Below are 22889 nucleotides of genomic sequence, written 5' to 3'. Positions count from 1 at the left end.
TGTGTCCGTGTGTGTGAGGGGTGTGGGTTTACATGAAGGGTGAGTCCATGTCAACATGTGCATGAGCGTGTCAGCGTGCCCCTGTGTGTGTGTGAGGGGTGTGGGTTTACACAAGGGGTGAGTCCATGTGCACGTGTGTGTGAGCGTGTCAGCGTGCCCGTGTGTGTGTATGAGGGGTGTGGGTTTACACAAGGGGTGAGTCCATGTGCGGGTGCGTGTGTCAGCGTGCCCGTGTGTGTGTGTGAGGGCTGTGGGTTTACACGAGGGGTGAGTCCATGTGCACGTGTGCGTGAGCGTGTCAGCATGCCCGTGTGTGTGTGTGAGGGGTGTGGGTTTACACAAGGGGTGAGTCCATGTGCGGGTGCGTGAGTGTGTCAGCGGGCCCGTGTGTATGTGTGTGTGTGAGGGGTGTGGGTTTACACGAGGGGTGAGTCCATGTGCACGTGTGCGTGAGCGTGTCAGCGTGCCCGTGTGTGTGCGTGCACATGTGCGAGCATTGGGGGCCTGAGCCCTTGGCTGCTGGGGGGAGCAAACAGCAAACACCACGAGAAGGCGCTGGCTTCGTCGCCGCTCCGCACAGCTTGGTGCTCACACTGCTTCCTCCCAAGTCCTTCCGAGATTTGAGCCCCTGGCAGGTCAACGTCCTTTCTCTGTCACCCTTTGCTGAAAAGCACCCGTCTTGGGAGCCTGCCCCATTTCCCCTCCTGTCCCCCCTACCCTCGAATCAGCAGGGCAGCGAGCCCCCAGCAGGGCCTGCCTGACACGAAGGGCCCAGGCCACTGCCGGGCCCACAGCTCGGACACCACAGGACTCAGGCCCCTCCCCGGCTCCAGAAGGAAAGGGCCGCTCGGCCCCTCCATCATCCCGAAAGCCGGCCTTGCCCGAAGCCGCGAGCCGTCCTCCCACCCCAGCGCCGGAACAGCTTCTGGTCAGCCGAGGGTCTTGGCTTTCTCCGGTCTAGAGACCAGAACAGCCCACGGCAAAGAGAAGTCAGTTGTCCTGGAGCTGCCCGGAGGACAGCCTTGGCGGGAAAACATGCCCAGCACCTGTCCCTCCCCATCAAGGTGTCCAGACGCGAGGGCCGAGCTTGAGCCTGCACAGGGCGCCGGGGGTGACCTGGCCCAGCAGGTGCTGAGGAAGGAAGCCTGTCCCGGGCACAGTGCCGGGGAGGCAGCCCGGGCCAGGCTCGTGCTCCTGACCGCCCCTTCCCCGGCCCCCAAGCTTGCGATTATCACCTGCCTGCCGGCCTGGGACAGGAGGACAGTCATGCCCTCTCCTGCCCCGGCCGCGGCCGCGCCCGCGCGCCAGCACGTGTGTGTTCACACGTCCTCTTGAGGCCCACCGCACGCCCACCGAGTCGGGTGCTTGAGAGGCTGCTGCGCCGGCCGCGACTGGGCGAGGGGCACAAGGGGTGCTGCTTCGCCAGGTGGGGACGCCACGAAGCGGTTAGTGCACCCCGAGCCATCTGCGCGGGCGGGGCAGAGCTTCCGGGCGGGAGCCTGGCCTGGGAGGCACCCCCGCCCACCCACTGGGCTACTTTCCAAGCCGGCTGGGGACACAGGCTGGGCTCGGAGCCCACCACGCACAGACCCAGGGCGCTGAGGTTGCAGTCCACACACTCTGGGGGTGGCGCGTCCACCGGGGGGCCTCCCCCCCACTGAGCACAGACAGGGAAGTGGGGACTTCTGGAAGGCGCAACGCAGGCTAGGACGGGGCAAGGGGGCGGGCAGTGCCCCCAAGACGCGGCGCGTAGTCAAGGACATGGTGGGAAAGGACCGGCTTGGGGAGAACGGCGTCATCCTACACAGCGGCTCTCAGCGGCCAGGGCAGGGGCCACAGGGCCACGTCCCGTGTCTCCTGAACCGCTAACCCAATCCCAGACCGCCGGGCGCCGAGCCCCTGCAGCCCAGCTCGGCCGCGCCCGAGGCCGCCGGGCGCCTTCCGAGAGCCCCGTGGACGTCCTGGGAGCGTCGGAAGGATCCTCTCTGGAAACCAAATTAATAACAAACAAGAGCGCTTCGTTCAGAGCGAAGGGGGCTTCTGTTTGCTGGACAGTCTTAAAACCCAAAGGAGAAACGTGAGATCCCAAGCAGAAGTCTGGGTCACCCTAAGTTCTGGGTTCTGCTCATCATTTTCGTCATAGACTAGGTTAACACTTGGTTTTCATTCTTGAGATCAAAAAGGGGTCTGATTTGTAGGAGCGGCTGCCTGGCGTGGGTAGGCGCTGCCAAGTTAATAGTTTGCCTGAACTGTCCTAAAATGTCTCACTCTCTTTAACTAGAGAATATACTGAGGAATTAAAGACTCCGTAAAAAAGAGCCTGGGTTTGTTCATGAAAGTCAGTAGCTTGTGAAGTACTTAATTTTCTTGTGACTAAAAATTTCAGCTTGTAATTCCCAATACTAATTGCTTCAAGCTATTCATTAATACAAATTAAATGTGTTCTACCACGTTCACAGGAAAAAGGCTAGAATATCTTTATTCAGCAACCTTGAGCCATCCCTCCCTTTGAAGGTAGCGCTCTGAGATTAGTTCTAATGGAGCCAGACACTTGTTTCATGATGGGGGTGGGGACAGTATGACACGGGCCGGGCAAGCAACAAAATGGAGGAAGGCAATCTTAGGTGCTACTGGAAAGATCCAGAATGTTCTGAAAAGACAAGAAAGTAAACAAATGATCCTTTTTAAGTTAGGAAATGTCACTGCCCTCTCGCTGAAGAAAAAGAAGGTGGGAAGAGGGGCTGGAGGAGGGAGAAGTTTTAGGAGAAGGGCCATACGCCCCAAATTTTGAGTGGGACATGAACGGTTTCAGTTTTTTGGCTTTAACATAGGGATTTGTAAAGAGTTAAGAAACAACCCCTAGTACGTGGTAAGTTATTAACTAGAATGGAACACTTCACGGCCACGGCCTTTCGGTTGCCTTTGGAAGAAATGCCATTTTCTCGGCATCTGACACGTGTTTCCTCGGACTCCCCTACCCCTCTCATCGCCACGTCCCTAACGAGCACGCAGGCGCTGCCCTGCGCAGTGGCAGAAGCACCTACTGGGTTGTTGCCGGCTTTCCCAGCCAGGATGACTCTCGCCTTGACCTTGTTCATGCTGAAGCTCTTCAGGTAGGCCTCGTGGATCCTCCTGGCCAGGGACTTGAGGTCGGCCGTTGCGGAGTCGTCCACATCATGCTCGCACGTGAGGATTTCTGCTTTCAGTTTTGCCTTTTCAGATCTCGGCATCCGTCCAAAACGAATTGCTGGAGGGGGGGCGGGGATGGGACGGTGGGAAACATCCAGAAATGAGTAGTACAGTGGTGGAGGCAGCACAGAACGACCACTGATGGCTGGATGAAAACTTCGCACCACAAATTAAACTAAGAATGGCCACTTACAGGTGAGTTAAAATCCATCTCCCCTTGCTATGCAACTTTCAGTGCTGGGGATGTGGCAATAAAACTCCATAAATCCGAGACTTTTTCTTTTTTTAAAGGTTAAAAAAAAGGGGGTGACACCATTACTCATTTAATTAGTAAAATGAGCTTCATGTTGCTTACTCTCTAGGTACATAAGCCATCTGTTAGAGTAAAGGGATGGCAACGGGTCTCAGGTGAGTGGCTATTACACCTTTTTCTTTTTCCAGAAGGTAGAGACACAACACTTCTGAACTAGTTATTTTAAATTTACCTCCACAAAGAAATCAGCACATTCTAAAATGAGAGTCTGATTGAAAATAATTAGTTATAAAATGGTAAAATGTTTATAATGACACATCCCTCATCTCTATGAGGAGTATGTATGCAATCCCTGCCATTTCCAACTGGTTTTACATTTTATATCAAAACCTTATCATTTGAAGTTTCCAGCAACAATTCCATAATTGCATAATAAGTGCTCTGCTGAATCTCAGCTATTTGAAACTAAACTTTTATTTTCTTAGGCTATTACAATTTTAAAATGCATGGGCAAATTAATTTGGAGCACCTGCACTCAAAGTCTGGTCCTTTCCAGCCAAGCAATGAAGGTGAGCTGAGAACTGGACTTGGAGAGCCTGCAGACGCCTCACCTACCGTTGTGCGACATCCCAACAGACAGGCACTTGTGGAAACGGCAGTATTGGCACTTATTGCGATTCTTTTTCTGAATCTTGCAGCTACGATCACACTTGTCGTACGCCAGCTTTAGTCGAATAGTGCGCCGGAAAAAGCCCTGTGAGATTAAGACACAGTTTAATAAAGAATAAGGACCACTCATAAGTCTGTTAATACTTTGTTTTTGTTTTACCTTGGCAGTTTTATTGCCTCTTTTTATGCAAACTAAATTTAGAGAAGTTTTAATTCTAAAAAGTCTAATTGGGACAAACTGAAAATTTTAATAACATCTAACATAAAAAATAGAATGTGGCAAAATTAAAAATACTTTCACAATGTCCTTGTCTGACTTGGAAAGGTACAAATAGTTTTCCAAAAAGTTACCTACCCCCACTAATAAGGTTTATACAAATGTAACTTTTCCCTCCTGTGATGGTTAGGCTAATGTGTCAACCTGGCCAGGTAATTGTGCCCCGTTTGGTCAAGCAAGCACTGGGCTAACTGTAATACAAGGACATTATGGACTTTAGTCACCCGTGGTTTTACTGCACAGATGGCTGATTGCATCTACATCCATCAGCAGTGAGGGATGCTTTATCCCATCAGTTGAATGCCTTAAAAGGGGAAGGGATTCCAGCATTGAGTCAGAATTTCCCATCTCGTCTTTGGACAGCCAACTTCTCCCAGAACTCATCAAGGACCTTCACTGGACCCTCATCAGAGCCCCTGGTTTGCAGCCTGCCTGTGAACCTGGACTTGTGCGTTATGAGAGTGAGAGACTCATACAATCTCTTACTATTGGCAGGTAGCTCCTGTTGATTCTGCTTCCCTAGAGAACCCTGACTAATACACCTCTCATATGACATACGCATATTTATGACTAAAAACTTTCTGGAAAACTTTATAAAAGAATTTTATTATTAGAGAAGTTGTAAGTTTACAGTAAAATCATGCGGAAAGTACAGAGCTCCCACATACCCCGTCACACACAGTTTTCTCTATTATTAACACTTTAGTGTAGTACCTCAGTTACAACTGATGAAACGATATTATTACCAATATACTATTGACTGTAGTCTGTAGTTTATGGTAAGGTTCACTGTTTGTCTAAAAGGATACTAATTCTGTAACAATAAAAAGGAAACCAGCTATTTGAAAACAATTTTCTTGCTTTATAAAATAATCTTAAACTTGACCCAGTAAGAACTTTACTATTTAGTTCATTAAAAATGAAAGTAAACAAGAGGTATTAAGCCATGGTCTGAAGAAAAGGCTCCTTTATAAGCAGTTTTTTAAGTTTACTTAAAGAGTGGTTAGAAAACATGTCAAGGAATTTATGTTTGCTTTTTCTCGCTACTTGTTTTTTTTTGTTTGTTTTGTTTTTAGATTTATTTTTTTATTTATTTAATTCCCCTCCCCTCCCCCGGTTGTCTGTTTTCTGTGTCTTTTTGCTGCGTCTTGTTTCTCTGTCCGCTTCTGTTGTCGTCAGCGGCACGGGAAGTGTGGGCGGCGCCATTCCTCGGCAGGCTGCTCCCTCCTTCGCGCTGGGCGGCTCTCCTTACGGGTGCACTCCTTGCGCGTGGGGCTCCCCTACGCGGGGGACACCCCTGGGTCTCGCTACTTGTTTTTAAATCATTCTTCCATATCCCCAGGTGGTAATTAGAGCCATGTAAGGGGACAGGGGCTCCCGGGGCGCATGGGGGGAGGCTGACATCGTCGCATGACTTCCTTCTTTGGGTTCGTTTGTAAGCAGGGCTCCTCAGAGGAAGAGTGAGGAGAGGGGACGTCACCGTCTGGGGCAGAGCACCCTGCCACCTGCTGTCCGGTCTACCTGCCAGCCAGACCGTGGAGGCCTGGCCTTGGCTGGGGCAGAAAGGCGTGTTTCTTGTCACGCGGCTCTAGGATTCTGTGTCTTTTTGTTGCATCATCTTGCTGCATTAGCTTTCCGTGCGTGTGGCACCACTCCTGGGCGGTCTGCGCTTTTTTTGTGTGAGGCGGCTCTCCTTGCAGGGCACGTTCCTTGTGCGTGGGGCACCCCTATGCGGGGACACCCCCGTGTGGCACGGCACTCCTTGCACATGTCAGCACTGCGCATGGGCCAGCTCACCACATGAGTCAGGAGGCCCTGGGTTTGAACCCTGGACCCTCCATATGGTAGGTGGATGCTCTATCAGTTCAGCCATAACCGCTTCCCCAGAAAGGCGTGTTTCAAGAGAGCCCGTGAGCGGCACAGCCTCAAAGGGGTGGCATTTTCTGGAAGGCAGTCAACGCTTCAGTACTCAGCCTGAGCTAGCAAAGCGGATTTCTGCTTTGGACTCAACAGCCCAATGACCAGCTCTCCCACGGGACAGGCATGGGAGGCACCGGATGTGAGAGTGGACGCTGGAAGTCGAAGGTCGGTGGCTCAGGCATTACTTGGAGGGCAACAGGCTGGGATTCTCCCAACCATCATGCTGGCAACGGCCTCGGGGACCCTGACGCTGGCCGTATTCAGCGGGAGGTCTGGTCACCTTGCTTGTCCTAAAAGCTGGCGTGAGTAGGAGGAGATGCACAGGTGGGCTTGCGGTTCAGGTGGGGAGGCTCTGGCGTGCGGGCAGTAGCGGCCGGGAGACCAGGGGTCCAGCACTAGGCCTGGACCTTGGCTGTGGGTTCCTGAGTGAGCCACCAAGTGCCCAACTGCCAGTGCCCTCACCTGTCTGATGGCAACACCTGCCCCCCCTGGCCTGCTGGTGAGAGTCGTAGCGATGGTGGGTAACAGCTCTGACCTGGTATTCGGATGATGTGGTCATTTTCCATGCGGCTTTTGTTTGAAAGAAGTGACCAAGCACAGTATGACGATCTGGGGCAGACTCTCCGAAGAGCCAATGAACCTGTAACTTAGGTTGGTTTCTTATCTAGCACTTTCTGACAACCTTCTGAAGTAATTATAAAAATAAGGGGGTGGTTATATGGGAGTCCCCTATATTTTTTATGTAATATTTATGTAATCTAAAGCTTCTCTAAAAAATTAACTCGAAAAACATATTTGGGTATAAAACCAGAGACCAGGATGAGAGGCAGGCCACCTCTCCCCTCCCCAGGGCCCCGTACCTTGCAGCCTTCACACGCATGGACGCCGTAGTGGTAGCCCGAGGCTTTGTCCCCACAGATCCTGCATTCGATGTTTAACCCTCCACTGGGGGTCTCATCTGTGCCACCAGGAGCCACTGGGCAAGTGACGGAAGAAGGGCTTGAAGCTGGTGAAAGGGTGTCTAGGACAAAGAGGCAAGAGTTACAGAGAGCCACGGAGTGGCCGCCCCGGGTCGAGATCAAGGTCAGGGCACTGGGCTGAGCGTGGGAGGCCTTTCAGGACCCCTGGAAAGCGGCGAGTCCACAGAGCCCCACCCCCAGGCCTCCCCGGCCACTGCGTTGCACCCCACAGCGCACCAGCTCTCGCTAGCTCCTGCTGAGCTGCCCCCGCACGCTAGACCGTGCATCGGGCTCCCTCGCCAACACCTCCACCTGCAGGACACCTCCACCTGCAGGATGCCTCCACCTGCAGGACGCCTCCACCTGCAGGACGCCCAGGCGGCAGGACACCTCCACCTGCAGGACGCCTCCACCTTCAGGACGCCTCCACCTGCAGGACGCCTCCACCTGCAGGACACCTCCACCTGCAGGACACCTCCACCTGCAGGACGCCTCCACCTGCAGGACGCCTCCACCTGCAGGACGCCCCAGGCGGCAGGACACCTCCACCTGCAGGACGCCCCAGGTGGCAGGACACCTCCACCTGCAGGACGCCTCCACCTTCAGGACGCCTCCACCTGCAGGACGCCTCCACCTGCAGGACACCTCCACCTGCAGGACGCCTCCACCTGCAGGACACCTCCACCTGCAGGACGCCCCAGGCGGCAGGACACCTCCACCTGCAGGACGCCCCAGGCGGCAGGACACCTCCACCTGCAGGACACCCCAGGCGGCAGGACACTTCCACCTGCAGGACGCCTCCACCTGCAGGACGCCTCCACCTGCAGGACGCCTCCACCTGCAGGACACCTCCACCTGCAGGATGCCCCAGGCGGCAGGACACCTCCACCTGCAGGACGCCTCCACCTGCAGGACGCCTCCACCTGCAGGACGCCTCCACCTGCAGGACACCTCCACCTGCAGGACGCCCCAGGCGGCAGGACACCTCCACCTGCAGGACGCCTCCACCTGCAGGACGCCTCCACCTGCAGGACACCTCCACCTGCAGGACGCCCCAGGCGGCAGGACACCTCCACCTGCAGGACACCTCCACCTGCAGGACGTCCCAGGCAGCAGGACGCCTCCACCTGCAGGACGCCTCCACCTGCAGGACGCCTCCACCTGCAGGACGCCCCAGGCGGCAGGACACCTCCACCTGCAGGACATCTCCACCTGCAGGACGTACCAGGCAGCAGGACACCTCCACCTGCAGGACGCCTCCACCTGCAGGACGCCTCCACCTGCAGGACGTCCCAGGCGGCAGGACACCTCCACCTGCAGGACACCTCCACCTGCAGGATGTCCCAGGCAGCAGGACACCTCCACCTGCAGGACGCCTCCACCTGCAGGACGCCCCAGGCGGCAGGACACCTCTACCTGCAGGACACCTCCACCTGCAGGACGCCTCCACCTGCAGGACGCCTCCATCTGCAGGACGCCTCCACCTGCAGGACACCTCCACCTGCAGGACGCCCCAGGCGGCAGGACACCTCCACCTGCAGGACACCTCCACCTGCAGGACGTCCCAGGCAGCAGGACACCTCCACCTGCAGGACGCCTCCACCTGCAGGACGCCCCAGGCAGCAGGACACCTCCACCTGCAGGACACCTCCACCTGCAGGACACCTCCACCTGCAGGACACCTCCACCTGCAGGACGCCCCAGGCGGTGGGACGCCTCCACCTGCAGGACGCCTCCACCTGCAGGACGCCTCCACCTGCAGGACGCTCCAGGCGGCAGGACACCTCCACCTGCAGGACACCTCCACCTGCAGGACGCCTCCACCTGCAGGACGCCTCCACCTGCAGGACACCCCAGGCGGCGGGACACCTCCACCTGCAGGACACCTCCATCTGCAGGACGCCCCAGGCGGTGGGACACCTCCACCTGCAGGACACCTCCACCTGCAGGACGCCCCAGGCGGTGGGACGCCTCCACCTGCAGGACGCCTCCACCTGCAGGACGCCCCAGGCGGCGGGACACCTCCACCTGCAGGACGCCTCCACCTGCAGGATGCCCCAGGCGGCAGGACACATCCACCTGCAGGACACCTCCACCTGCAGGACACCTCCACCTGCAGGACGCCTCCACCTGCAGGACGCCTCCACTTGCAGGACGCCTCCACCTGCAGGACGCCTCCACCTGCAGGACACCTCCACCTGCAGGACGCCCCAGGCGGCAGGACACCTCCACCTGCAGGACACCTCCACCTGCAGGACGCCCCAGGCGGCGGGACACCTCCACCTGCAGGACACCTCCACCTGCAGGACGCCTCCACCTGCAGGACACCTCCACCTGCAGGATGCCCCAGGCGGCAGGACACCTCCACCTGCAGGACGCCTCCACCTGCAGGACGCCTCCACCTGCAGGACACCTCCACCTGCAGGACACCTCCACCTGCAGGATGCCCCAGGCGGCGGGACACCTCCACCTGCAGGACACCTCCACCTGCAGGACACCTCCACCTGCAGGACGCCTCCACCTGCAGGACACCTCCACCTGCAGGATGCCCCAGGCGGCGGGACACCTCCACCTGCAGGACACCTCCACCTGCAGGACACCTCCACCTGCGGGACGCCCCAGGCGGCAGGAATGGACCAAGCCAGAGCCCATGGTTTTGTTTGCTCCCATCCTGCCAGCTCTTTTGCAATTGTTAACCTGGAAAAGAGCACCAGAAGACAGAATAAAAATCCACGTGGGCAACCAACAGTGCAGGCCACAAAAGAAAAACAGCAAGTTGGACTTTATTAAAATTTAAAGCTTCTGCTCTGTAAAACTGTTCAGAGAGTGTAAAGACAAGCCACAACCTGAGGGAAAATACCTGTAAAGCACACATCTGCTAAAGGATGTGTGTCCAAAATATACAAAGAGCTCTTAAAATTCAAGAGTAAGAAGACAAAGAAGTCAGTTTAAACAAATGGCAAAAGAGCTGAAAAGGCACCTGGCCACAGAAGATGGAGAGTTGGCAAATGAGGGCAGGGAGAGATGTCCAGCATCGCTCACTGTTAGAGAACAAGAACGAGACACCTCCGCCCAGGTGAGCTGCACCGACCAGAACGGCTGATGTCCAGAGCCCTGACGATGCCCATCGCTGTCAAAGGCACATCAGCAGGAACTCCCACGCATCGCGGATGGGAATGCAAGATGGTGCGGTTACTTTGGAAGACACTTCGGCAGTTTCTTACAAAGCAAAATGAGCTCACCACGTGACTGAGGCACTGCACTCCTGGGCACTTACCTCGCTCATAGGAAAAACTTATGTCTGCCCCAAAACTTGCTCAAAAAATGTTTATAGCACTTTTATCCATGATTGCCCCAAACTGTAAGCAACCAAAATGTCCTTCAATGGGTGAACAGCTAAATAAACTGTGGTATATCCCTATAATGGAATATTTTCCAGTATTAAAAGAAATAGGCCTATCAAGCTATGAAAAGACATGGATGAATCTTAAAACACATATTCTGAAATATGTGAAAGAAGTCAGTCTGAAAAGGCTACATACCATATGATTCGAGATAACTGACGTTCCAGAAAAGGCAAAACTAGAGCAACGGTAAAAAGATTAGTTGCCAGAGATGAGGGCAGAGACAAATAGGTAAAGAACAAGGGTTTGCTGGGGGGGTGAAATAATTTTGTATGAAACTGTAAAGGTGACTATGTGACATGATGCATTTGTCCAAACCCGTAACACTTTACAGTATGAGGAGTGAACCTTAATATATACAAATAAAACAAAAACAATATAGGGGGTCCATAGATCTCAGGATGGAATGTAGAATGTGATGAAACCATCCAATTGTTTTACAGCCTCACTGCAGCGGGTGGGGGGAAACGGTGCTGATCAAAGAAACTCTAGAAATGAGTGGAGTCTGCCTAAGGGAAAGAAAGAAGAAATTCCATATAAGTGCTATACTCTAGTTGATAATGTTGTGTCCCATGGGTAGGCGGGCCGACAATTCTGATGCAGGTAGGCATGTGTAAAGGAGGTGAACAATTACACACATGAATGGTAGATGGTGAGAGCTGGGTTTCTCCTTGGAGTAGGAGATCACAGACACGCAGGGGAAGGAAGCTAGAACCATCCATGTGGTAATGGATTAGAGTTGAAGACATCAGTATGAACTTTTGTTTAATTTAACATATATAGATATGGTTACATACAGAAATATTTATAGATATTTCCTTGAACTGTTGTGAGCTGTGAGGACGAGCTCTGTAATGAACACACTTAATGACCAGAGTTTGGTTTCTAAGACCATTTTTCAAAATTAGGAACCAGGGCTCTTTAGAGAAATGACTGATTCTGGAACAAGGGCTAGAAATATACAAGATGTGCCTGGAGCATCTAGAAGTGTCAGAAAGTAAGGAAGTGATCAAAAATATTTAAAAACCACAACAGTGGGGTATGTCCAAGGGACTCAGGAGCCAACAAGCTCCCACTGGCCAATGCTGGAACAATTTGACCCACAAAATAAAGAAATATTGAATTATAAGCCAAAGTATAAAATAAATATCTATGAGTCCACATTGATGTAAATGACTGAATAAATAAATGAATGGGAGAGGAGACAAAGAGGTAGAACACAATTTCCCACTCCTAAGTATGGGCTGTGCATAGTGACTTTCTCCCAAACAGTTCAGTATGGAAAGGGGGAAGAAGAGAATCACTTTTCAGTGGAGAAACCTGACAAATGCTACCTCAGCCAGGTACTCAAGGGCTACACCAATATGACTTATCATGTTGGTGGCAGGGACTTGGATATGATATGACGAGAACGGCACTTGGCCCCTGTGGCCTTTCTCTATGCCTTCCAAAACCCATAACCCAGTCTAACCATGAGAAAAACATCAGACAAATCCCCAACGAGGGACATTCTACAAAATCCCTGACCACGCCTCAAAACTTTCAAGGACATCAAAAACAAGGAAAGTCTGAGAAACTGTCACAGCAAGAGGAGCTCCAGGAGAAGTAACAATGAAATGTCATGTGGGATCCTGGACTGGATGGTATGTTAATACGAGTCAGCAGAAAGCTGCAGAGTCTAAATTAACACCAAAGATCATTCAAAACAAAGACTGTTACTAGGGACAAGGTGAGCCATTTCATCAGCATAAAGTGATTGGGTCATTAGGAGGACAAAACAATCTTTTACACCAAATAACAGAGTTTTGAAATACATGAAGCAAACGCTGACAGAACTGCCAGGAGAAGCAGACAAAGCCACAATTATAATGGGAGATTTCAACATCACTGCCTCTCAATAATTGATAGAACGAGTAGTCAGAAAATCATAAGAACATGGAGGATTTGAAAAACTATCAGCCAAGTTGATCAAGTTGACATATATATATGGAACACTCTACCCAATAAGAGCAGAATATACATTTTTCCAAGGGCATCCAGAACATTTACCAAGATAGTGTATATTCTGGGCCATGAAAACAAGGCTCAACAAATTTAAAAAGATTCAAGTCATCCAAAGTAGGTTCTCCCATGGAATGGAAATAAATTTGAAATCAATAACTGAAATATATCTGAAAAATCCTCAAATATTTGGCAAGTCCAATAACACACTTCTAAACAACCTTTGGGTTCAAGAAGAAATAAAGAAGGAAATTAAGAAGTATTTTAACTGAAAATGAAAACATAGCCTATCAAAAATTGTGGCAGTCTACTAAAGGAGTAGTTAGATTTCATAGGGCTAAATGCCTATATTGGAGAAAAAGAAAGGTCTCAAGTCAATGACCTCTTAAGAAACTAGAAAAAGGAGAAAATTAAATCCAACATAAGCAGAAGAAAGGAAATAATAAAGATCAGAGCAGAAATCAATGAAATAGAAAACAGAAAAATTTATGAAACCAAAGGCTAGTTCTTTGAGAAAACAAAATTCATAAGCATCTAGCAAGACTGATGAGCGAAAAAGGAAAAAGAAACAAATAATAAATATCAGAAATCAGGTATTACCATTCTAGACTATATAAAGAGTCGATGGATAATAAGGGGACATGATGAACAACAACATGCTAATAAATGCAATGACTTAGATGAAATGAATAAATTCCTTGAAAGACAAACTGGCAAAGCTTATTAAAGGAGATAAGCTGAATAGCCCCATATATATTAAAGAAAATGCATATGTAGGTTTTTTGTTTGTTTTTATGAAGTACCAGGAATTGAACCTGGGACCCTGCATATGGGAAGCAGGAGCTCAACCACTTGAGCTACATCCACTCCCCAACAATGTTTTTTTAAGGAGGTACCAGGGATTAAACCCAGGACTTCGTACATGGGAAGCAGGTGCTCAACCACTGAGCTACATCTACTCCCCAGTGAGAGTCGGGTTTTTGTTTCTTTGTTTTGTTTTTAGGAGGTATTGGGAATCAAACCCAGGACCTCTCGTACATGGGAAGCAGGTGCTCAGTTACTGAGCTACACCCATACCCCTCTATGTAGTTTAAAAGCCCCCTTGCAAAGAAAACTCCTGACCCAGATGCTTCATCTGTGAATTTCACCAAGCATTTATGGGAGAAATAATACCAATTCTACCCAAATGTTTCCAGAAAATTCAAGAGGAAGGGATGGTTCCTAAGTCATACTATGAGGTCAGCATTATTCTGTTACCAAAACCAAAGACATTAAAAAGAAAAGAAAACTGGAACCATTATCATTCATGAACACAGATCCAAAAATTCTTAACAAAAATTTAGCAAGTCAAACCCAACAATATACAAAGAAGACAGCACATTATGAACTAGAGGGGCTTATCCTGGGAATGCAAGGTTGGCTTAACATTTGAAAATCAAACAATGGAACTCACCATATTAACTAACTAAAAACTACCACCACCACTGCCCAGAACACCATTTGATCATCTTATCAGCTGCAGAAAAAGTATTTGACAAAATCCAATTTCTACTGCTCATAAAACTCAGCAAACTAGGAACAGAAAGTAACTTCCTTAACCAGATAAAGGCATCTACGAAAAAAGTACAGCTGACACCACACATAATGGTGAAAGATCGCATGTTTTCTCCTAAGATCAGGAACAAGGAAGGCTGTTTTACCACTTCCACTCAACAATGACTAGAGATTCTAACCAGTGTAATAAGGCAAGAGAAAGAAATAAAAACTTGAAAAGGAGGAAGTAAAATTGTCTCTATGCTCAGATGACATCCTCGTCTATGTAGAATATCCTAAAGAAGCTATAAAAAAGCTACTAGAACTAATGAGTAAGTTTAGCAAGGGTGTAGGATATAAGATCAATATACAGAAATCAATGTATTTCTCTATATAGTGATGACTTATATTGAGATAGAAATTGAAATTTTTAAAAATACCACTTGCAATAGCGTTAAAAATATGAAATACTTAGCAATAAGTTTGAGAAAACATCTGAAAGACCTGTGTGCTGAAAAACCCAAAACATCAAAGAGAAATTAAAGAAGGCCTAGCTAAACGGAGATGTGAACATGCTCAGGTATCGGAAGCTTCAAGATTGTTAAGATGCGGATTCTTCCCCAATGGACCTACAGATCCCGGGCAAGCGCCATCAAAATCTCAGAAGGCCTTTTTGTAGAAACTGGGAAGCTGATTCCACAATTCATATGAAACAAAAAGGACCTAGAATGCCAAAACATCATTGGAAAAGAAGAATGAAGTGGAGAACTTACAACGCCTGACTTCACGCCTTATTTCTAAAGTGCGGTTATCTGGACACTCTGATATTGGTGTCAAAAGAGACACATCGATCAGTGTAATGAACACTGTCCAGAAAAAGACCCCACCCACATTGTCCAGTGACGTCTGGTGAAGATGCAAAGGTAACTTAGTGGAGGAAGCCCAGTCTTTTCAACAAATGGTGCTCAAATGAACAAACAAAAAAACAGATCAATCTTTTCAAATCCCTAGATAAAGAAAAAAATAATTTCCTGGAAAATACTACAATAGTCAATATCAGAAAAAGGTGAACTAATGTGAGGTTGCATTTATGATGCGGTGGAAAAAGCACCTGTTCTGAGGTCGTGAGAGCTGTGTTTTAATGCCAACTTGTCTGCTTCTGGTCCTGTGACCTCCGGCATGCGTCAATGTCCTGGGGCCTGCGCCTCCTTTCCTCATCAGTAAAGAACAACTACTGCAAAATGTTGCTGCCAGGATTCAGTGAGGCTGGGCTCTATGACTCTGCACCCACCCCTCTCTCACTGCTTCCAGAAGCTGCCATCACTTGCACAATTGATCCTTTTCCCCAAAGCTTATCCCCTTCCGGAGATGTCAAGAAAAAGCGAGTCAAAGTGACAACCACAGTACAGTCTGCCACGGTTGCTACAAAGCAGCGTGGCTCGAAGGTCACCCGTGTCCAGGAACCCGCCTCTTCGGGTCTCGCTGGGATGACGCCATTCTTGATACACTAAATCAAGAGTGCGGCTGGCTCTCGAGTGGCGCTTTGTGGCAGCGTGCTGCATCCGTGGCTCTGGCCTCAGTGGGAGGCTCGGCCTGTCTCTCCTGGCTATGTGACCGGAGACATTCACTCCCCAAGTTTCTCTCCGTATTTTGAATTTATTTTTAAAACCCTCCTCCCTGAGTTTTTAGGAAGCTCATAGAAGCCTCTGCACCTGCTGCTTATTCCCTCTGCCAGAACACTCTTCCCTGCTGTTTTTATTTTTTTCTTAAAAAATTTCCAACATAAGAGAAAAATATGCAATATAATACACACCCAGCCACCCAGGTTTACTACTGTTAATTTTTTTTTATCACATTGCTTTGAGTTTAAAATAAAAATACATGCTAATGAAGAGAAGAAAATAAAAACAAATACGGCCTCTTGGAGGGTGCTAAGGAGTTAGAGACAACTCAATGCAGAGTGCAGCCCTGGATTGGATTCTTGACCAGAAAATGGGAGTCAGCAGACAAACTGGAGAAACTGGAATAAGGTCTCTAAGTTCGTTAAGAGTACTGTGCCAGTGTTCACTTCCTGGTTATGAGAATCATACTTTGTTTCTATAGGATGTTGATACTTGCAAAAGCTGGGGGAAGGGTGTATGGGAATGTACTATTTTTGTAACTTTTTTTTCCTGAAACTTTTTATTTTGAAATAATGTCAAAATTACAGGACAATTGCAAAAATAATACAAAACCCATACAGAGAACTCTAAAATACTCTCCTGCCCAGACACTGGATGCAGCAGTTGTACATTTGGCCACAACTGCCTATCATCCTATCTACCCATTTGTCTGTCTATCCGTCTATCTTCTAAACTTTTGAGAACCTCATGTTTCTTGAACACATGATACTTCCATGTACAAATATCCTAAGAAACAAGGACATTCACTTATGTAACCACTGTAAGCACAGTTATCAAGTCCAAGAAATTTAATGTTGATAAAAAGGTTATAGTCTATATTCTCATTTTTTCATATGTCCCCATAACATCGTCCTGGGCCTTTTCTCCTCCATTAGTAGATGCAGCCCAGGATCATATATTGCCTTTAATTGCCACTCTCTCTCTTTTTTGAATTGTGGGTTTCTGCAACATTTTTTGGTATATGAAATTTTTTCAAAATAAAAACATTAAAAATGCAAAAAAACACTACATCCTAGAGAGAGTTCAAGCCCAAGCCCTGTGGCACCCTTCCCCAGCCCACCTCCCCCTCTCTCAGTTGACCGAGATCTTCAGAGTTGGCAGACACTTGTGAAATACATGTGTGCCCCTCTCCACTAGCAGTGCGCTGCATGTTGGGTGTTGAACCTTTTCTGTAAACTGAACCGTTCTGCATATGTCCTCTTCTGGAGCCTGTGAGTTTTCATTCAACATTGCTTTTTAGAGGGATTCGTGTTAACACACATAGAGTCAGTTCATTCTTTTAAACTACCGTCCAATATTCCACTGCACAAACCCAACGCTGTGTCCCCTCCCGCCACGAACATTTGGTTTGTTTTCTGTCCTTCAAGCCGCCAGGCCGGGCGCTCTCGGGCTCGCCCCCTTGCCAACAGTGCGAGCGTCCCTGGGGAGTCGTTCCCAGCAGGCTGGCTGGGTGTTAGGGCGCCTTCCCTTCCCCCACAGGTCTTCTCAGTGCTCACTCCTGCAGCAGAAACGGGGCCCCCTGGCCTCACCTTCACTCAAGTCGGCGCAGGACCATTAAAACACTCTTTTGAGGGAAGCGGACTTGGCCCAGTGGTTAGGGTGTCCGTCTACCACATGGGAGGTCCACGGTTCAAACCCCGGGCCTCCTTGACCCGTGTGGAGCTGGCCCACATGCAGTGCTGATGCGCACAAGGAGTGCCCTGCCACGCAGGGGTGTCCCCTGCGTAGGGGAGCCCCACGCGCAAGGAGTGCGCCCGTAGGGAGAGCCACCCAGTGCAAAAGAAAGTGCAGCCTGCCCAGGAATGGCGCCGCCCACACTTCCCGTGCTGCTGACAACAGAAGCGGACAAAGAAACAAGACTCAGCAAATAGACACAGAGAACAGACAACCAGGGGAGGGGGGGAATTAAATAAATAAATAAAATCTTAAAAAAAAAACCAAAACGCTCTTTCGGAGGGTGGGGGGCCCCATGCAGGCTTGCAGAAGGCACGGGAATAAGCAGGAGAAGCGAGTTTGGGGCCCCAGGCCAAACACCCAAGCTGAGGGAAGTCTGGGGGATCCAAGAGCACGGAGTCCTTCCGCCAAATGGTGCCAGGTTCTAGAACCTTCTCTCTCTCGCCCCCCAGCAGAGCCCCCCCCCAGTCCTTTCTCGGAGCTGCAGGCCTTGCACACACCTTGCTTCTTCCCAAAGGACAAATCCAACTCCCTCCATCTAACGCAGGACCCAGGGCCACCAAGAATCCTCGTGTGGCTAAGGCTCCCCCAGACGCAGTTTCCTTCCAGACGAGGGGGTGGTTACACCAACGTAATTCTGGCTGATTAAAGCTGGGCCTCGTGAGAGGAACCGGTCACTATTTCTGCTTTCCCAGAGACAGTCAGTTGCCATGTTTTTTACTTTTGTGTGTCTGCCTTGTCTGACACATGACGTATTTCTTTGAGCAGTATATGAAGTAGGTGAATTGTTACCATAAATTTCGATAAAAAGTGCTATTTGTAACTCCGCTTTAAGGAAATCTATCCTGACAACTGCCTTTTTAAATGCAGCCGACTGTCTAAACGGAATTTCAGACGTTATTTGATTTGTGCATAGCTTTTAAAAGAAGGTGAACTGTAACATTTATGTAATCTAAAGCTCCTTTAAAAATAAAAATAAAAATAAAACCAGAAGGCGTCCTATGGAGAGGGAGAAGCACCTTTAAAGTTTCCAGGTCCCCGATGTACTGCTCGGTCGTGCCTAAGGAGGTTTCCTTGCAGAAATATGTGGCTTCTTTTCCCACTAAAGAATACAAGTTTCTCTGAGGGGAAAAAACGAAAACGAAAACCTAAACAAAGCTTTCCAGGAAACACCACACTTACCTATAACAACAGAGCCATCTGATCCCGGGCCGCTTCCCAAAAACTGATACTCTGTGAAACTAAAGCTTCCGGAGCTATCGTCACCAATGGACTGAGAGATCTCCTGAATATTTCCCATCTCTTGCAGGAATTCTTCAGAGAGTGGACTTTCCAGATCATCAGCCTCCAGAGGGGACAGGGGGCAGATCAGGCTTTCTGTGTCCACCATCTTGATTAGATGGCACCGAGCGCCACTCTGCTGGGAGGAAAGAGAAGTCATTGGCGATGCTGATAGAGAAGGGCATTAGAAAAACAGACTTGGCCCAACGGATAGGGCGGCTGCCTACCATACGGGAGGTCCAGGGTTCAAACCCCGGGCCCCCTGAGCCGTGTGGTGAGCTGGCTCATGCGCAGTGCTGACTCACGCAAGGAGTGCCGTGCCACGCAGGGGTGTCCCCCGCATAGGGGAGCCCCATGCGCAAGGAGTGCGCCCCGTAAGGAGAGCCGCCCAGCGCGAAAGAAAGTGCAGCCCGCCCAGGAATGGCGCCGCACACACGGAGAACTGACGCAGCAAGATGACGCAACAAAAAGCGACACAGATTCCCAGTGCCGCTGTGTTCACAGAACACACAGCGAATGGACACAGAGAGCAGACAACTTGTGGGGGCAGGGAGGGGAGGGAAGAGAAATAAATAAATCTTAAAAACAAAAAAAGAAGGGCATTATTTTTCTTTTAGCGAAGACGTCACTTTTTATTAAAGACATACCTGAATTCTTAATCTAAAAAATAATATTACTGGCCATCTTTTATCAGCTCAAGTCTAGACAAGCATACTAGGAAAACGAAAATATTTAAATGGCCAAATGCTTAAAGAGCCAAAGCTGATCCAGCTGGGTCTCATGTGTTCATCATTTGTTCCTTCCTGAGGACTATTCTAGGTGCTGAGGACACAGCGGTGGACAAAAGCCAAGGCCCGGCTCTCCTGGGCATCCCTTCTAGCGGGGAGATAGTGAACAAATAAAGACGCAAACGTATGGCACGTGTGCTGGTGACAGGAGAGGCCAGGGGGATGGGTGGTGCCTAAAATATAAAGATAGGGAGATCAGGGAAGGCCTGGCTGATAAGGACGTGAGGGAGAAGGTTCCAGACAAAACGAACAGCAAGTGCAAAGATCCTAGGTGGCAGCACGCCTGGCACATTCTAGAAACAAGGCCAGCGTGGTCTGGGTGGAGCAGCTGCACGCACGTGGGTGCAATAGCTGCTCTGAAATGTCCTCCCTGTAGCCACCCGGGTAACTCTTTGCGTTTATTCCTTAGAAAATACTGTACAGTAACAAGTACTTGGAGGCGTTTAAAACTCTGGGCAAGCCCCAGACAATGCTAGACTGTTTCAGCCAGCCGCAGAACACTCTGCATAGGGATAAAGTGACAAAATGGCGGCTCTCGCTCAATGCTCTTGAAGACTCCCCGTGGCCTCCGGTCTCAAGGTCAAGCTCCTCAGCACAGCGCATTGCCTCCGATCCAGTCTTGCACCTGTCCCTGTCCCTCTCTCTCCCTGGTAGCCCAGTGGCCTGGAGGAGCCCGATTTCACTTCCCAGCCTCTGCCCTCACCCACCCGCCTAATCGGCTCTAACCCTCTCGGCCTTCTCGAGTACCCACTCGTCCCACCTCCCTCAGCCTGGCGGAGGCACCATTGCCCAGTAAGGCGACCGAGCGATGTTGAACTTCCAGAACTGTCTTCCCGTCTGAGAAGTGGTTCCTACGATGCCCACCTACCCGGCATGGGGGGGGCAAAGGCGGGGTGCACGTCCCACGAGCCACGCGTGCAACCCAAGGCAGCTGCCCCAGCATCCTTGCCTCGCACGCCGTGCCCTTCCGATGGAGCAAGGGCACTTCCGAAGCAAACGCCCATCCCCTGAGTGTGTGGTGCAGAGATGCTTTCTCAGTTCAGCTTGCTTCAAGTAAACGCGAGTTATGAGGGCGAAGAGAGAGGGACAGTGGGGCTTCACCAAGAAACGGAAAATGGGCACAAAATAATGCACCCATTTTTGTGAAATTCACATCTCACGTTCTTCTGAGAGTCGGAGGGGACTCTAACATGCTTAGATTTCAGACCATAACTATTATAGTTACAGGAACACACAGGAAAAAAATCAGAAGTGTTAACCTTTCACCCAGAATTAGGAAGACTTTTTTTCTCTTTAATCCATTAGTGTAAACCGAGCTGTGCATTGATCATATTTTATTCTGTGTTTTATCCAAAGGAAGATTTCTTCAAATAGCAAGGTAATGGGGTAAGCGTTACTTAAAGTACTTTTCACTGTGAACACAAGGTTCAAACACTCCAGTCACTGACTTACTAGATTAACCTCGAAGTTCAGCCTGATAAAAACAAATAGCTGGGCAGAGGTCATGCCGCCAGCTGCCCCTTCGCCCCCGTCGATTCTCAGTGCCGCGGTGGGAGACGCCCGCAGAAGGCAGCTTCTGACTGCTGCAGGGGTTCTTTCTTCCAGTGTGGGCCAGGAGCTGGGACCTGTGGCTGATCTACTGCCTCAGTTTCCTTGTCATCACATTCGAGGCATTAGCGGCTCGTAGACATTTCACAGTGTCGGGGGCTTTTCAAGGCTATCTGAGATTTAGCCAATGAGACGTCGATCTTGACATTGACAAAGAGACGAGCGAGGCACATCCTGTGCTGGGCACTGACCGCCGGGCCCACGGGCCCCCGCCAGCTTCTGCCTGGAGCAGAGGAGGCGCGGCTGGCTCTTAGCATGCCTGCAGCAGCGCCCGCCAGGGCACACGCAGACCTGGGCGCCTTGGTTCCCGGCACGCTCTGGCATCCTGGCTGTTCCCAGTCCCACTGGGAGCAGAGGAGTCATGGGGAAATCCTGCCTCTTCGTCTAACGTCCACCTAATCCTGTAGCTGCCCCGTTCACTGCCAAGAGCAAAGCCGGGCAGCCACGTGCACCCCGCTTCAAGTGCTCTGGAGGACGAAGAGGCGCACCGAACGGTCACCTTCCTCAGCACAAACAGAACCGCTCAGGCCACAGCCAGGGGACGCAAAGAGCACTCGGCCAGGCCTGCGGTTTCAGCACTGCCCCAGAGTCCACGCGACCTGGAAGGCAAGGCAAGGAGCGGCGCTGCTGAGGAAGGAAGTTTCCGTGCCCAGCTCTGGCAGTGATTTGGTTTTCCAGGTCAATCCTCTGGTTCCCTTTTCTTTTGGGGGTGGGGGGAGGTCCCAGGGATCAATCCCAGGGCCTCGTACATGGGAAGCAGGTGCTCAACCACGTGCGCTACATCCGCTGCCCCGGTTCCCTTCTTAACCTGAGACACTTTAAGTTTCTAAATCCCTTTTTTTTTTTTTTTAGTTTCCTATCAAATTTAAATGCTAGAGATGCATCTTGCCCATTACAAGCTCAAAGGAAACCACTGAAATTCTCATTTTAGGTCTTAGTAATCATATATCAATCAAAATACTCCCTTGAGAACCATAAAGCACAGTTTACAAAAACGGCAATGTGTAAAATAAAGACAGGCTTAGAATCGTGAAACTGTTTGGGGGACCTAAGCACAGGACAAGTGAAAACACTGGAAGAATTTCAACATTAATTAGTAACTTTTAATGCTCAGGTAGCCCGTCTCCTACACTGTTAGGCTTTTTTTTTTTTTTGAAATTAGGCTCAAACGAGCTGCTGATGGCATCACAAGCTCTTCCGCTGTGAAGTCGGGCACTCAGCCCATTCTCCGCTGCGTCCCGGAGCACCTCGGCCTGTTTCTGCCCTGCCCTAAGGGTGGCATTGTAACGTCCTACGTGCCTCTCTCTGCCACTCCACTGCACACTTCCTGAGGGGAGCGAATGTGCCCTGCTTATCTCCGGGTCCTTCTTCTAGCGCATAGCAGGTGTCGGCGCCCTCTTTCTAAGGCTAAGCGAAGAGGCTGGCACATGGTCCACTCTCACTGCTCACTTATTCTGAGTATGTCAGTGACAGAACGAGGCCAAAGAGAATACAACCAAGGATCAGTGGCCTCGCCAGTTATAAAACTGAACGTGGTAACTCTTAGGCACCCTGCAGCTCTAGGCCTAGTTCATATTTCAGGCACATAGGCTCTTATGTCCTGTGTGGTGCTGCAGGGACAGATGCTGGACATTGCATGCCCTGCCATGGT

At 50.1% G+C, this 22889-nt stretch overlaps 1 protein-coding gene across 6 annotated transcripts in view; it reads right to left on the bottom strand.

Moving 5' to 3' along the window:
- PPARA (peroxisome proliferator activated receptor alpha) overlaps positions 1–22889 on the bottom strand; it is a 71634-nt gene that overhangs the window by 16585 nt on the left and 32160 nt on the right. For 3 of the 6 annotated variants that reach the window (XM_058308936.2, XM_058308935.2, XM_071219108.1), the window contains 4 exons: positions 18744–18981; positions 7169–7329; positions 4058–4196; positions 3045–3247 (listed from right to left, as the gene is read on the bottom strand). In XM_058308936.2, the coding sequence (XP_058164919.1) occupies positions 3045–3247; positions 4058–4196; positions 7169–7329; positions 18744–18951 (711 nt within the window). In that variant the 5' untranslated portion in view covers positions 18952–18981. Of the gene's footprint in view, positions 1–3044; positions 3248–4057; positions 4197–7168; positions 7330–18743; positions 19874–22889 lie in introns of those variants that run through there. The other 3 variants (XM_058308937.2, XM_058308933.2, XM_071219107.1) reach the window with 2 other exon arrangements.

The sequence above is a fragment of the Dasypus novemcinctus genome, chromosome 12, assembly GCF_030445035.2.
Source record: "Dasypus novemcinctus isolate mDasNov1 chromosome 12, mDasNov1.1.hap2, whole genome shotgun sequence".
In the NCBI taxonomy this organism is placed as follows: Eukaryota; Metazoa; Chordata; class Mammalia; order Cingulata; family Dasypodidae; genus Dasypus; species Dasypus novemcinctus.
The sequence above is the reverse complement of the archived record's forward strand: the minus strand, read 5'-3'. Positions and strand labels throughout refer to the sequence as shown.